Raw genomic sequence first — 14,192 nt, 5'->3', positions numbered from 1 at the left:
GTCCCTATCTAAATAAACAATAAAATAAAATAAATTAAAAATGAAATATTCTTGTCTTCCTCATCATTGTGTATGGCCTACTATATGACTGTTTGCCTGAGTGAATAGATGGAAACACTGGCATTGTGGTTTTGAATTCTTTTTGCCAGAATAAAGAAAATATGGTAACGTACCTCTCATACTATTGTACTAAATCATACCATACTACCAGTACCGTCTTACCACATCCAGCACCATAGACCTTTGCATGACCTTACTTTACGATCTATATGGACACAAAATGCGTTATGAAATATCACAACACACGGTAAAATCAACATTAGTAAAAGTAGGTCAAAGATGAGTGCCTTACGGTAAATCTCATTATTACTGTGTTGTAAAGGCATACATTGTTCCATAATGTTCTTAACTTCAATCTCATTAGTCTGATGCGTCTGTTACAAAACCAGTCTCTTACACAAAAACATGATGTCATACATTAAGCTCACTGTTGTTGCTAAAAAATAAAGAAGACACAAGAAGTTATCTAATAAGTCATACATCATAAGCTCTCTTGATAATGATGTATATTGATGTCGTCAGTCAACACGTTAGTGTATGTAAACAAATTCACATGTGCAGGGTTGTTGGTTATGTTTCAATGATATTTCTTATACAATGTAAACATGCAAGTGCTGATTATCAAACATCATATCAAACCAAGTCTGTGCCTCTAAAGTGGAGCAAAACAGTTAAGTCATTCAATTCAATTTAATTGTATTTATAGTGTCAAAAATCATAACATCATAGTTATCTCAGGACACTTTACAGATAGAGCTCTAGACCACACTCTCTAATGCAATGCATATGTAATTCAGAAATGTAAGTCCTTTGAGTCTTTCTGGCGAGCACTACTTTAGGATGATTAACTGTCCTGGAACACTGTGGAGAAGATTTGTGCCAACAATGAAAGACATAAACGACACCCCTGTTTAGCAACAGCAGTGGTATGGCCTGGCTTCATCTCAATGTTTTGGACTATCTGGACATTTTTAGAGCAACCTCATTAGGCCGAGGATAGGGGTGGCGTGGGATCAGGGTTAGAGAGAGATTAACCACTGAGGTCTATAAAGCTTCAGTGTAATCCGCACACTGGAGACACATTCAGAGCAGCAACTATCCTACAAACATCTTTTGCTTGTAACTTGCAGTGTTTTGGAACACATAAACCCCATTAAACGAGAGAAGAGGAGCTGAGATTGTTTCATTTTTTGGATTTCAAAAACAAGAAAAATATTTTACCTGTGACTTCAGAATAGTCTACCTCATCATCAGCAAATCAAAGGTGCAAAAAGGGAACAAATCATGAAGAAGGGAAAGGTATGTTTTAACTTTCCTGCCTTACAGTTACACTACAGCTTTGTAATACATTGTATGGTGATAGTATAAAGATCAATTCCATTTTAATACTGTTTTTTTGTATTTTGAGCTGCAATATATACTAATATTCTCCAGAAATGTGGCCAAAAAAACTCATTGAGAGGCGCAAAGTATAAAATCATGGCGTTCGTGGAGTAAGGGTTGTAAAGATATGGTTCATCTGTTTCTGATAATTTATTTTAATGTCACCATGACAGCCAGGCTCCAAAATAAAAAATTCAACAAAATAATGTCATAAAGTGTGTGAAAGAGCTCATTTAATGAACGTTGGTTTCTCTGTACTTCAACTATAGTGTTATTTATGCTGGCTACGAAAAGATGGAGGTCCATCACACCCATCCTAATCCTTTGACCTAATCAAACATGGAGGCTGTTATGTTGACAAATCTGTTGTGGAAAACTGTCTGCATTCAATTTACTGTTAAAGCTTAACAGTGAAATTGAACGTGTCATAGACTTAAATACAGTTAAACAATAGGTGAAAGCTAAATGAGGACTGTGCTGGTTTGTGTGTTTGAGAGTAAACATTTTTTTTAACTGTATAGGGAATGTAAAGACAGTTATGCTTTTTAGGCATCTGATTAAAAATTGTAATAACCCTACAAACGGTGTTTCTATCCCAGCAGGTGGGTGATGACAATGAGCCCCCCAGTTATCAGGAGGTAACTGCAGGTAAAAACTCGTACTTTGTGGCTTAACATATTCCATATATTACAAATGTTCAAACACTGGCTATTATGTAGACCTACTACACAGTGTATACTTGTTTGATTCAAAGTAGGCATATTTTTCTTTTATTAAGATTACATTTTTTATTTCACTGCAATTTGAAATCTTGATTATTAATCAAAATTATATTGCACTTTGTTCAAGTTGTGACTTGACATCACATACAGTATGGGTTGAACAGCTCTTAATAATCAAAAATCATGTTAGAAGTCAAACCTGCCTCCCACATAGTGACTACATTTGTTGGAATAATACTGCAGTATCATTTTAAGACTACATGTGTGATTGATCCTCAGTTTGTACACAGAGAAATCCTCACACGTCTCCTCTTTCTTCAGGCTATGGGGAGATGGAGGCCCAGTTCGCCTGGGACGACAAGTCCATCAGACGTACCTTCATCAGGAAGGTACAAATGCGTTATATGAAACAAGTGAACCAATATCATTGTGGCTCTTCCACTGCTCTGACACTATGCATGTCTTCCTGCAGGTCTACGCCATTCTCATGGTCCAGCTGTTTGTGACAGTGGCAATTGTTGCTCTCTTCTCATTTTGGTAACGACTCTTTTGGTGACTCTAAAGCAGGAGTGTCCAAACTTTTTTTTTAAAGAGTGCCAGATTTGATAATGTGAAGTTGCCCGGGGGCCAATGGTCCCTTCTGACATTTTTTTAACCATAAAAGTTACATACAAATGCACTGATCTATAACAATTTTTATTTTCATTGTCACAAATATCTTTTTTTTTTTCAAATCAATGCCACTCAGGCGTAAACAAATCTAAAAAACAAAAAACGTCTTAAGCTCATGTTCATTTTAAACGTGACTTATTATGCGTAATGCATGGTTTGTTAACATATAAGCTTACAACATATGACTCTTGCTCTTGTCTTTCACAAACTGAGGCTACGGGCCGTATGGAATCTGGCCGGATTTTGGACATCTCTGCTCTAACGTTTTACCAGTTTGATTTAAACATGAATTGAATCAATTTCATTTTTGTCTCTACAGCGCACCTGTGAGGTTTTATATCCAGACTCATCCAGGCTTGTACATGGCGTCTTAGTAAGTGAAAACACATCATAACTCACATTATAGTGTCACCGTTTTATGACTTTATTTACTAAGTTTTGTATCATCATTTTCCCTTCTTTTTTTGGACAGTCTCATGTTCTTAGGCACCTACATCGCACTGTCCTGCTGTGGAGAGCTGAGGTAGTGTTTATTTGCAAAATAACAACACAAATATTAAGTGCATACATAATGCTGTGTAGATATACATTTGTGAATTTATGTTTCTTTCTGACCTAAACAGGAGGCAGTTTCCTTGGAATATAATTTTGTTAGTTCTCTTTGTGAGTATTCCCCAGCATGAAAACAAAATGCCCTTTACTTACACACTCAACATATACCCTAACAGTGATGCTATTTTTTTATTTTTACCCTCAGACTTTGAGCATGGCCTTCATGATGGGATTTGTGTCAAGGTAAATACATATTGTGATGTAGTTGTGTGTTTATGTGGGTGTCTTATTTCAACTCATCCAAACATTTCTGGAGTAAAATATTCCTTCTCTTCCTCCAGCTTTTACAACACCAAATCAGTGGTTCTGTGTCTGGGAATCACATCTCTCGTGTGTCTTTCTGTCACCATCTTCAGCTTCCAGAGCAAGGTGAGAAGAAATGGCTTAAACTAATACTTCTGCTTGCAAACAACCAAACAAGTGAAATAAATCTATCATCCCTTCATTGCTCTCACCTGTTGCAGATTGACGTCACATCCTTTCAGGGCGTCCTGTTTTCTATGTGCATGGTCATGCTTCTCTGTGCCATTACCCTCTCCATTGTCGTCCCTTTTGGATACGTAAGTCCACGCACAACTTTCTAGAAGAAGTCTAAAATAGCTGTGATTAATGGTGAGTTAAACACCACTGAGTTAACGCCGCAGGTGCTGCTGGCTGTATTTGGGTGTGCGTTAACAAGAAGGGATTAGCCTCACAGATAATCTAGCAAAGCAGTGCACTGTTTTTTTCTTAAATTAGCATCCTGCTGTCCTTCTTAACAGTATTTTCTAAAGCTTTTTATCTTGCATCACAGGTTCCCTGGTTACATGCCCTTTATGCTGTGGGAGGAGCCATTCTCTTCACTATGGTGAGAATCAGATCATGAAAACCTCAATATTGTCCAGCTAAAGTTAGTTTTTTTGGTTACACTTTACTTGAAGGTATCTACATAAGAGTGACATGACACTGTCATGAACGTGTCATAATCATTATAAACAAGTCATAAACGTTTATGACGTAACGCTTCTGTCATTAAGTGTCATTCGGTTTTTGTCATGACAAGTTAGGGTTAGGGTTAGAGTTACGGTTAGGGTTCATGTGTCATGACAGTGTCATGTCACTCTTATGTAGATACCTTCAGAAGTGTTGACCTTTTTTTTTTTACTCATTTACTGTCATTTGTTTCTTCTCCATCCGTCTCTCTTTCTGCCACAGTTCCTGGCATTTGACACCCAGATGCTGTTGGGGAACAAGCGCTACACCATAAGTCCAGAGGAATATATTTTTGCCACCCTCAGCCTCTACCTGGACATCATCTACCTGTTCAGCTTCCTGTTACAGATCATGGGAGGAGGCCGCGAGTAAAGCATTTCTCTGATACTGTACATCTGTCTCTCAGCTCAACTCTTAACAAACTCAACAACCAACTTGGATTTATTACCCTCATGAACAGGATGACATCAGGTCAATACAGTTTTTCATGAATCACTATTTTGAAGTTTTTTACCCCTTATGTAATCGTCCATACAATCCTGCCCTGACATAGCTTACACCTGGCTGATATCTTACTGTAGTCGTTCACTCACTCTGGCCATCTCTATGTACTGTGTACTGTATGTGTTTTTGTATTGCTCCAGGGTCTACTGTGACCCCACCATCCAACAGTGTGTGTTTAAACAGTCAATATGCTTATAAGTGGACAACACACCAAAAATGTAAGTATGATCTTTTTATCCATCATTGAGCCAAAAAGGTAGCCTGACAAGGCATTGGTGGGGCTCAATCCGAGGGGCGGGATGAACAGTTGTCTTTCAAATTCCCTCTGCACGCAATAGGATAGCGCTACAACCAACCAGAGCAATGCTAGTTGATAGATTAAACTTTTGCCGTATCCGGTCGGCAAAACTCCAAACACATTTTCCTTTTTTAAGAATGACTTCAGTGCCGTTCTTTGTTCTTTTCTCAAAGAAAAGCTTAACTCCAAGTCTTCCAGAGTCGCGGCCAAAGCCGATTTGAAAGACTGCTGTTCGCCAGCAACAGCAGCCATCTTCTTTGTTTTCAAGTAGCAGGGAATTCATGCGGAACCGTCACAACTCTGCCGTCCTTATGTTAAGCCCGCCCACCGACTCTATACACGATGTGGTTGGTCTGACCAGAGTTTGGTTTTTCCAGCTCGCAAGCCAACGGAGAGTTGCTAGACTGACCCTGGCTGCAAATTACATTTGCTGCCGCTAGGGTGCGTCTAGATTTCTAGGCTACTGAGCTTCTCTGCTCAGCTCAGCTTGAGCACGGAGGTTATTTGGGGAAAATACTGTTTGAGCGAAACCTGAACTAGTGGATTTCAACTAACTTCAAGTGTTTTGAAACAAAGATACAACACCAACCACATAAGGGAAATGTGTTTGTAGCATCATACATACTTTAACAGCATGCTTTAGTTATTAGACATCAGTTGCAATTTCTATTGTAACTTTAATGTGGCCTTTGGGATGCGATAGAAAAAGATTTAATGTAAACAAGTTGATGATCAGAACATCAGCATTAGAAATGTTTATGATGGTGATTATTATAATAAAGTATTAAATATAAGTATAAAGTATAATTTCTTCACAGCTGTTCCATTCCAAATGTCCTTACAGGACAACTTTTAAATTTTGTGCACAGATAAGAATCGGTTAGGTATCTGCGTGGTTACCATTGACTGTAAATATTAGATACATAAAAACACAGTTCACCCAATCACTGAAACAAGGCTTTTATTAAAAAAGAAAAGAAAAATTGACATATTAAAATTCAAAGAGAAAACCAAGAAAGAAGGAAAACCTTATCTCAATCAATAAAAAAACACAAGTTACAGACAATTTAGCAACCGTGGCACAGGAAGACAAAAGTAGCCAAGTGGCTTTGCAAAATAACCAAATATCAAAACCTATTTCCTCTTAACAAAACTGTACAAAATGAGTTCTTGTATAAATAAGAAAACTGTTCACAAGCAGAGAGTGAGATGAGCCCATCAGATTTTCAAAATGGGATTCACACAAACTTGGTTCATACAGTGTAGAGCAACATGTTTTATTATTTCATGTTCAAAAATGTCGCTTTAAGACAACATTTCTGAGTTTTAATCATGTAAAATATAACTATTTGAACTGCACATTAATAAAACAATAGTAAAAATAATTTCTGTATATTAGTATCATGAAGTTACTGAAATTGAACAAATGAGGGATACTCTGTATCAACCAAATTAAAAAGGGACATTTTGAAAATCCAGACTGGGCAACATCTAACATCCTGTTTGGAAATCCTGTTTTAGCAGCAAAACATTTTGAAACTATGAAATAAGCCATCTAATCTACATTAGGATGGACAAAAAGAGCATTTTCAAATTGGTGTGGACTCAAAACAATAAGTGCAAAGTCAAATGTTGTGTACTGTCTATAGAGCACACTGTTGTGTGTATTCCTACAGCTTAAATGTAACTTATGTTTCTATCATTGTAATGGTGCACATTCATTTTGGAGCATCATCACTTCCTGTAATATTATCTCTGCTGACAAGTTTGTGAAAAAATAAAATAAAAAAATAAACACTGTATTGTAACAAGTGGTCATTTCATAGTTTCAAAATCCTGTTTTTGTATTAAAAGTGATGGCTAATACATGGAATATCATTTATCTGAACATATAAATAATATCCATGACATTTTCCTTCATGGTGCACTGAATCTGACAAACTTGCTAGTCACTGTGTTATCTGGACAGGTTATAAATCAATTAAAAAAATCAACAACAAAAAACACACACAAGAAGAAACAAACAAAATGGTGTACAGAGGAAGTGGAAAAAAAGACTATTTACAAAATTAGCTCTCGTGTCGAAAAAAAACTCTCACCATCAGAAAAGCTCTGGATTTCTCCTGGGTGTCTGCTGTGGCCAATAAAGTTCATAATGAGCCTGTTTAAATATGCACCAGCACTTCATTACGTACACTGAGGGAAACTCAACTAACACACGTCAACAAAACCAGATCATTTACATGTAAGTTCTCACAAAGCCTTAAACTGGGGTCATAATGTGGAATATTGTGTGCACGTCACCACCTTTACTGCATCTTTTCAATTTTTCTGAATCTGTCAGAAGCAGAAAAACGGCATTTTATCCAGCTACACGCAACGCATTATCGCCTATGAATGAGAGCTCTGTGACAGAGAGTTAAAAGATGGGTGGCTGCAACATCTTTGGTTGTGGAAATAAAACAACAGAAACACACAGCAAAAAGTGTTCGTGTGGGAAAAAAAAATGTAAAGAGTTAGAAACCCAATCATCAAACCTCGAGCCTTGAGAAATACGTTTTTACACTGCGTTTATCACTGATCTTAAACATGGATGGTTGAAGAGCGGGAAGAAAAGCTCCCCGTTACCCTACAGCTAACTCCAATGATGTGATGACTAACTCGATGGCATTCAAACAAGCCTGTTGCCATTTCTGTAGTATATACAATTTAGTGTCAATCCTATGAGAGATCAGGCAGTTCATTCAGAGAAAAAACATTAAGGCTTAGCTAAAAAGTGTTTTCGCGGAATTTTGGATTACTCCTAAATTCATTCAGACTTGCTGCCTCACTAAAGGCTGTTTTAATCATCTTTAATGGCACTTCCATGGTCTAGTGAGCAGTCCTTTGTAAAACCATTATTTCTATTATCTACATATCTACAGTTTTTGATGTCTGCATAAATTAAAGTTCAACACATTTGGATGCACTGTATGTGGTGACATGAGCTCCACTCTGAAAAGGGCTTTTGTGCACGAATCCTCTTTGAGCTGCAACACTGATGCAGCATCAGTAAGAATCTTTTGGATCAGCACTAAATGAAGTCTTTGTTTGAGTCAACTCTCCGCTCCTCAAGGCTTTCTACAAACAGGCCCGATGCAATATGAGGACAGACGACACAAGGTTTGGAACAGAAATTTGTGTGAAAACAAGTACAAGAAAACAGCATCAATCCATACGCAGAGAAAAATCTAACATCTACTCTCTGTAAAAAAAGGTAAAACCTACAGCTAAAATCTACTTCAAAAGATAAATTCATCAAAAATAGGGCACGTTAGCTCAAAAAGGTTTTCAAGTGACAGACAAAAGAAAAACAGAAACATTTAACTTTCTTACAGCTCCCTTTCCTTTCATACTAATTATTCTCAGGGATCGTGTTAGTCCTCTATTTGATTTCCCTCATTGCTTTTGATAAACTTTATCTTAATTTAGTAACTGCATTGCTCTTTGTACACATAATCTTTCAGTAAGTAATTTAACTGCTCAGATCTAAAGCACGTTCACTTCATCCCTTCGACAGAGGATGAATTTAATGATACCTGAAGGTTTGCCACAGCAAAACCGCTTAAAACCACTTCTCATGGACATGGATGTAACATGGAGTTACAATAAAACAAAACAGGGCGACTATTAGTATGAACAGGTGCCATTTTTGATGGCGCATACGGGACTTGAACTGAATTAAAAGTCATCCAAGCATCAAAACTACGAAAGAAGAATTTTCCAAATATTAGAGCTTATCATTAATGCATCGGCTAAGGTCAGTTTCATCATGTCTTGATAGACTACAGTATTAAATAACTTCTTTTCTATATGTATGTTTCAATGATCTAAAAAGTCTAAAAAAATAGAACTATAATTCAAATATAAATAAAAATAATTGATTGTCTTTTGTTCACTTATGGAAGAATGTTAATTTAAAAAAAAAAAAAAAGAATTAGACTTAACTATAAACAATGTTATTATCGTCTGTGCATGAATAGAAATCTCTGCAGCAGTTACAGGAAGAAGTAGCTTTAAACGGTTTGCCTCCCCACGGTTACAATGACTCAACACAACGTTTTTAAATCTGTACAAATTGTTGCCCCCGCTGCTGCAAATAGAACGTCAAACAACAAACATCAGGAAATAAAAATAAAAGTTTGCATATTTTACAAAAAAATAAAAGACACATTGTGTTTCAACTTTTCCTTGAATCACCCTGAAACGTCCAGAATGCGTTTTTCTTTTAAAAATAAGAATTTTTTATATTACGTGCACAAAAATAATGCTCTGTGTCTTTTCCTCCTCTCTTAAGTTTTTTTCTTAGTTTCCTTTTAAACTTCTTGTTATGTTCCTTTTTTTCAGTTATCAAAATAGATTAAAGCTTCTGTGAAGAAGATTCCCACCTTTGGTTGATCAACTCTTAAGGATGTGAGCAGGAAAGTCCAATAACGTAATTGTTGTCCTTTTTAAAAAAAAAAAAAAAAATACAGACATACACACACACACACACACACACACACACACACACACACACACACACACACACACACACACACACACACACACATACACGAACAAACAAACACACACGTTCCTTTTATTATCCATGTTCAAGTCTGGGTGCTTGGTGATGGTATGGAGCACAGTTCTCTTCCAGCTGAATCCTGTTTGGTTGGATTCATCTTGTGCCCTCAGCCCCACCCTGCTGGGAGCTGCAACACACACACACACACACACACACACACACACACAAACACACACACACACACACACACACACACACACACACACACACACACACACACACACACACACACACACACACACAGTAAGCATTTTAACACAAGACATCGTTCTCTGAAACTGTTAAATCTTAAAATGGCTAAATAACCTGTGTTTGGGGTTTTCCTCAGATTGGACTGTGCAATAAAACACATAAATGCATTTTGTCAATATACTGGACTAAGTAATACTTCAGTGTGTAAATCACTGGCTACTGACTCTCTTACGATACAGCAACCATGGCAGGCTTGCATCAGTCTACATCCGTGTAATATGCAGGACAGAGCAGAGAGACCGAGCAGAGAGACCTTCAATGTCCTACCTTAGCTTCACTTGGTGTGTTGATACGAGTAGTTTGTGTGCTCTGCGGGAGACTCCATGGCAACCTGTTGCTGTTGACCACCATTCTCCTAAAAAAGGAGGACAAGTTATTCAAAGAATACTCTACTTGATAATTAATTAGAATGTGCAAATTAATCAGATTTTTATCAAAGATACAAAAAAGCTTGTATTTTCCCACTGCCCTCCCCACCGAATCCAAGACATTATATGTCTTTGAGACAATATTGTACAGTAAAGTACAGAAAACTGAAAACAGAAAACTGAAGGCCAGTGCGTATTGTGGGATGTATTTACTAAAAGGCATGCTCAACATTCACCATTAGGGGTGTCACGATTCTCCAAATCCTCGATTCGATTACATTTTCCATTCTAAGGTCACGGTTCGATTCGATTCTCGATTTTTACATATATTTTTTTTAAAGCACAGGTTGCTATGCCATTATTCGAATAATATTCAAAGATTTAATGCTCAAATGCAGCCTGTTATTAATATGTACTACACTACGAGGGCTTATGCATTGTCAATGCCACTATAAGCATGTGGTTGTTGTTACATATTCTGTCCACTAGAGGGACTTCCAACATCAGCCCGGCCTTGAAGGGGACCTACGTCACAGCGCATCGCATTTCTAACACGCCGCTCTCTGTTTACATTCATTTCCCACCACGAGCACACAGCGACACAAATCAACAGAGAACTCTGGAATGAAACATGATCTAACAAGTGTAGTGAAGCAGCTCTGTTGTAAAGGCTAACGGTGCTCAGCTAGCACAATGACATCATGTTGAAACGATTTGTCAAAAAATAAAGTAACAAAAGTGTTAGCCACGATGCTAACGTCATTGATAACTAAGCCAAACGGTGCTGTCACTGCTATTGAACGTTGTCACTCACTGGAAATCCAAAATACTTCCACACCCGCGACTTCAGTGAAAGAGGAGGGGGTTCAACTTCTGTCGATGGGTCTCCTACATCTGCAGTTGCAATGTTATCTTTTGACTGGATGTAGCTAAGTTAGAGGAGTTAGGAGTTTGACTCGCAGAACTTCAACACGTGTGTGTTTTTTTCCGCTTGACAAGCCGACCGGACGTGACATGGGGGCGTGGCAGCATCGACGATTCCATTTTTTAATTCAAAGTTCGAGATTGTGACTTAATTTCGGTTGATTTCGAATTAAAATCGAAATTGTGACACCCTTATTCACCATGTGCTATAATTTAAGGACATTGACCCAATTATACTTTAACACCCATCACTCTACTCCACCCTCTCCTCTCCTACATCCCACTTGATCTCATCCCTCCAATCACAGCCTGAGTTTCTGGCTTACTACTGTGCCTCTTCCCATTCATAAACCTGCCCCTTTTTCTCATTCACTGTCTTGCTCATCCCGCAGGCTCCCACCATTATCACTGAGCTCCACCTTCCAACAAATGACTCACGACTCTCCACAGGCTCAGCCGCACTCCTGCAGAGCGCTCAGCCAGGAACCTGCTACAGCACTATTGCACACAGACTGTGGAGTCTGTGCCAAACGTCTCCAAGAAATGATTCTGACTCGCATTCATGAGTGGCAAAGGCTCTTCTAGTTGAATAATGGTTTAATAAAAAAATTAATATAGCCCCGATTGTCTGGACAGCACACAGTTATTTCACAAGAGGAAACTGACATGGGGGAGGTATAAGTAATACATATTAATACATTCATTAAGTAATACACAGTTATTAATTATTCAAAGATAAAGCGAGGAAGACAGAAATACAATCTTTGCACAATTTATTTCTACATATCAGCAGGTGCTAAAATACAATGTAAATGTGTACATTATGAAACTTTCTATAAAACAAACATATTGGGGGAAAATGTTATTGTTAAAAATGTAAAGTCTGTTAGACTGCTAATATAGACCAACTCTACCTCCTTGGCCTATCATAAAATAATTGTGCCAGTGGCAGTAAGAATAATTTGATCAACATCAAGTGCTGAATCCAAAGATTGGATGGATGGTGAGTCCAGTTGGCCATCAACTTAACAACAACAACAAAGAAGGAAATACATATACCTTTTTTTTTTTTTTAAATCTGTCTGAGTTTGTCCTTTAAGTTTCTGCGAGGAAACTCAGGAATGACATGACTCTTGGGTCCGTGTACTTGGTGGCCAACGGATTTTCGTTTTGAAAGGAAAAAAACAAAAACGAAAAACGGCCAGTTTCCCAATTACCATTAGTAAATAGGAAAACAAAAAACGGAAAACAACCCATTATTCGTTTTTTGTTTTGATATTAAAAAAACGGAAAACGAAAAACAATCTCGTTATCCGATTGTCTTTGATGTATTTGTAGATGGAACTCGGAAATTAAAATACGTGTGTATAAGTCGTATTCCTTAATTTTGCATTGGTATTTTTTTCGTGACCCGGAAGTTACTCCCGCCACGCCAAGACCCGCCCTTCAATAGCATTTATTGGCCAGTACCGCCTGTAAGATCCGTTCTGTGCATGCGCATAATTACGTAGTAGAAAACTAACAATGTCCCTGTGCGATTTGTAACTGCCTGTACACGATCCGTTCTGCCTGCACGATAGACTGTATATAAGTAACATGTGTCAACACTTTACGACCAAACATTACAACTTTTTTATTAAATCTTTTTTTATTAAATCTTTATTATACAATAGTCATAGCTACAAACATTCGAAACTTGTCACTGATCCAAAACCGTGTAGCGACATCGTTGTTGTGTTGTTTACGTTAATGTTTTTACCTTTAATACTTCGTCTTGACTAATAACCATAGACTGTCTATTATTAATGCGATGAAGTGTAAACGTACATAAGTGTCCTTTTGAAGATGGGATGACAGCTCTCCCAGCCACCACTGCTGTATACCACTATAGTAGCTACATGCTAACGGCAGTAAACACTATAGTAGCTACATGCTAACGGTCATCTTAGCTGGCAATGTTGTTAAATTCTCCCCATTTCCGGGTCACATTCCTGCTGAAACATGTCCGATTGTGTAGTGTTCGGTCCGCGATTTTTGACGTTAGAAAGTGCTGCTTCGTTCCACTACAATCTAACGTTAGCATACTCATAGCTAACTATTGTAGCTGCATGCTAACGCGACATAGCGGAGCATATATAGCTAGCTATGTACGTATGTAGCAGGACTTTGTACCGTAAAAAATCACCAATAAAGGCTTCTAAACCAAATACTAAACAAATACAAATACAGTAAAGTAACCGGAATTAGGGGTGAAATGTCCAGCATTGAGCTACATAATAGTTTGCTAGGAGGTAGCTGGTCTCTCACAGAGATCTCATTTGTAGCCCTGTTTTTACCTGATACTTTCATAAAAGTACAAACACAGTGAGAGGTATACACATGCTTAAACGTTATTTAAAACATGGTTAACCTGAAGCAGGACGGAGTCATGACTTATAACACCAAAGCAAGGCTTCTAGCTCAGGCTAGCTAGCGTTAGCAAATTACCTTCAAAGTTGCAAAGAAATGACGAAACGTAAAATTTGAAGCCTTTATTTAATTTGCTACATGGTGTTGTACTGGATGGCCGGACGACCCTCCGTATATCATTAACAGATACTTTAGGCAACTCCAGCAAACACCTTGTAAACTTCATCTTTGCCATCATAACGGTCTACTGTCACTGTCTAATGTTTTCTTCCGGTAACTGGGAATGTCCAAACATCCTTATGCCAATGCGTGCATAGAGCTGTGAAGTTTGCCGGTGTTCGCGCAAGCGTAGAACTGATCAGGCAGTGCACAGAACGGATTTTACAGGCGGTACGGATCGGGTACTG

The 14,192-nt window shown here is 37.9% G+C and overlaps 2 protein-coding genes across 7 annotated transcripts in view; one reads left to right on the top strand and one right to left on the bottom strand.

Moving 5' to 3' along the window:
* Nucleotides 1–1,095: 1,095 nt before the first annotated feature.
* Nucleotides 1,096–5,197, top strand: faim2b (Fas apoptotic inhibitory molecule 2b). 3 transcript variants are annotated; one of them, XM_036002493.1, is made up of 13 exons: nt 1,096–1,227; nt 1,260–1,359; nt 2,043–2,091; nt 2,487–2,554; nt 2,638–2,702; nt 3,157–3,210; nt 3,310–3,360; nt 3,461–3,500; nt 3,595–3,632; nt 3,731–3,818; nt 3,914–4,009; nt 4,243–4,296; nt 4,644–5,197. In XM_036002493.1, exons 2-13 carry the CDS (start codon nt 1,345–1,347, stop codon nt 4,791–4,793), a joined length of 768 nt encoding a protein of 255 aa, XP_035858386.1. In that variant the 5' UTR covers nt 1,096–1,227; nt 1,260–1,344; the 3' UTR covers nt 4,794–5,197. The 3 variants fall into 3 exon arrangements, with proteins under 3 accessions (XP_035858386.1, XP_035858387.1, XP_031177526.1); XM_036002494.1 differs by having other exon boundaries at nt 1,104–1,227; nt 2,046–2,091; XM_031321666.2 differs by having other exon boundaries at nt 1,112–1,359; nt 2,046–2,091.
* Nucleotides 5,198–6,848: 1,651 nt separating this feature from the next.
* Nucleotides 6,849–14,192, bottom strand: part of LOC116065955 (RNA-binding motif, single-stranded-interacting protein 2-like) — a 31,690-nt gene continuing 24,346 nt past the window's right edge. For all 4 annotated transcript variants that reach the window (XM_031321635.2, XM_031321644.2, XM_036002115.1 and 1 more), the window contains 2 exons: nt 10,352–10,439; nt 6,849–9,959 (listed from right to left, as the gene is read on the bottom strand). In XM_031321635.2, coding sequence (XP_031177495.1) covers nt 10,359–10,439 — 81 coding nt within the window. In that variant the 3' untranslated portion in view covers nt 6,849–9,959; nt 10,352–10,358. The remainder of the gene's footprint in view (nt 9,960–10,351; nt 10,440–14,192) is intronic.

This window comes from Sander lucioperca, chromosome 6 (genome assembly GCF_008315115.2).
Source record: "Sander lucioperca isolate FBNREF2018 chromosome 6, SLUC_FBN_1.2, whole genome shotgun sequence".
Taxonomy (NCBI): Eukaryota; Metazoa; Chordata; class Actinopteri; order Perciformes; family Percidae; genus Sander; species Sander lucioperca.
This window is presented reverse-complemented; position numbering and strand designations above follow the sequence as displayed.

Bases quoted from the DNA above. Each gene is read 5' to 3' on its own strand.
- faim2b (XM_036002493.1), top strand. The intron at 3,211-3,309 runs GTAAGTGAAAAC...TTTTTTGGACAG, and splicing joins GGCTTGTACATGGCGTCTTA to TCTCATGTTCTTAGGCACCT. The intron at 3,819-3,913 runs GTGAGAAGAAAT...CACCTGTTGCAG, and splicing joins TCTTCAGCTTCCAGAGCAAG to ATTGACGTCACATCCTTTCA.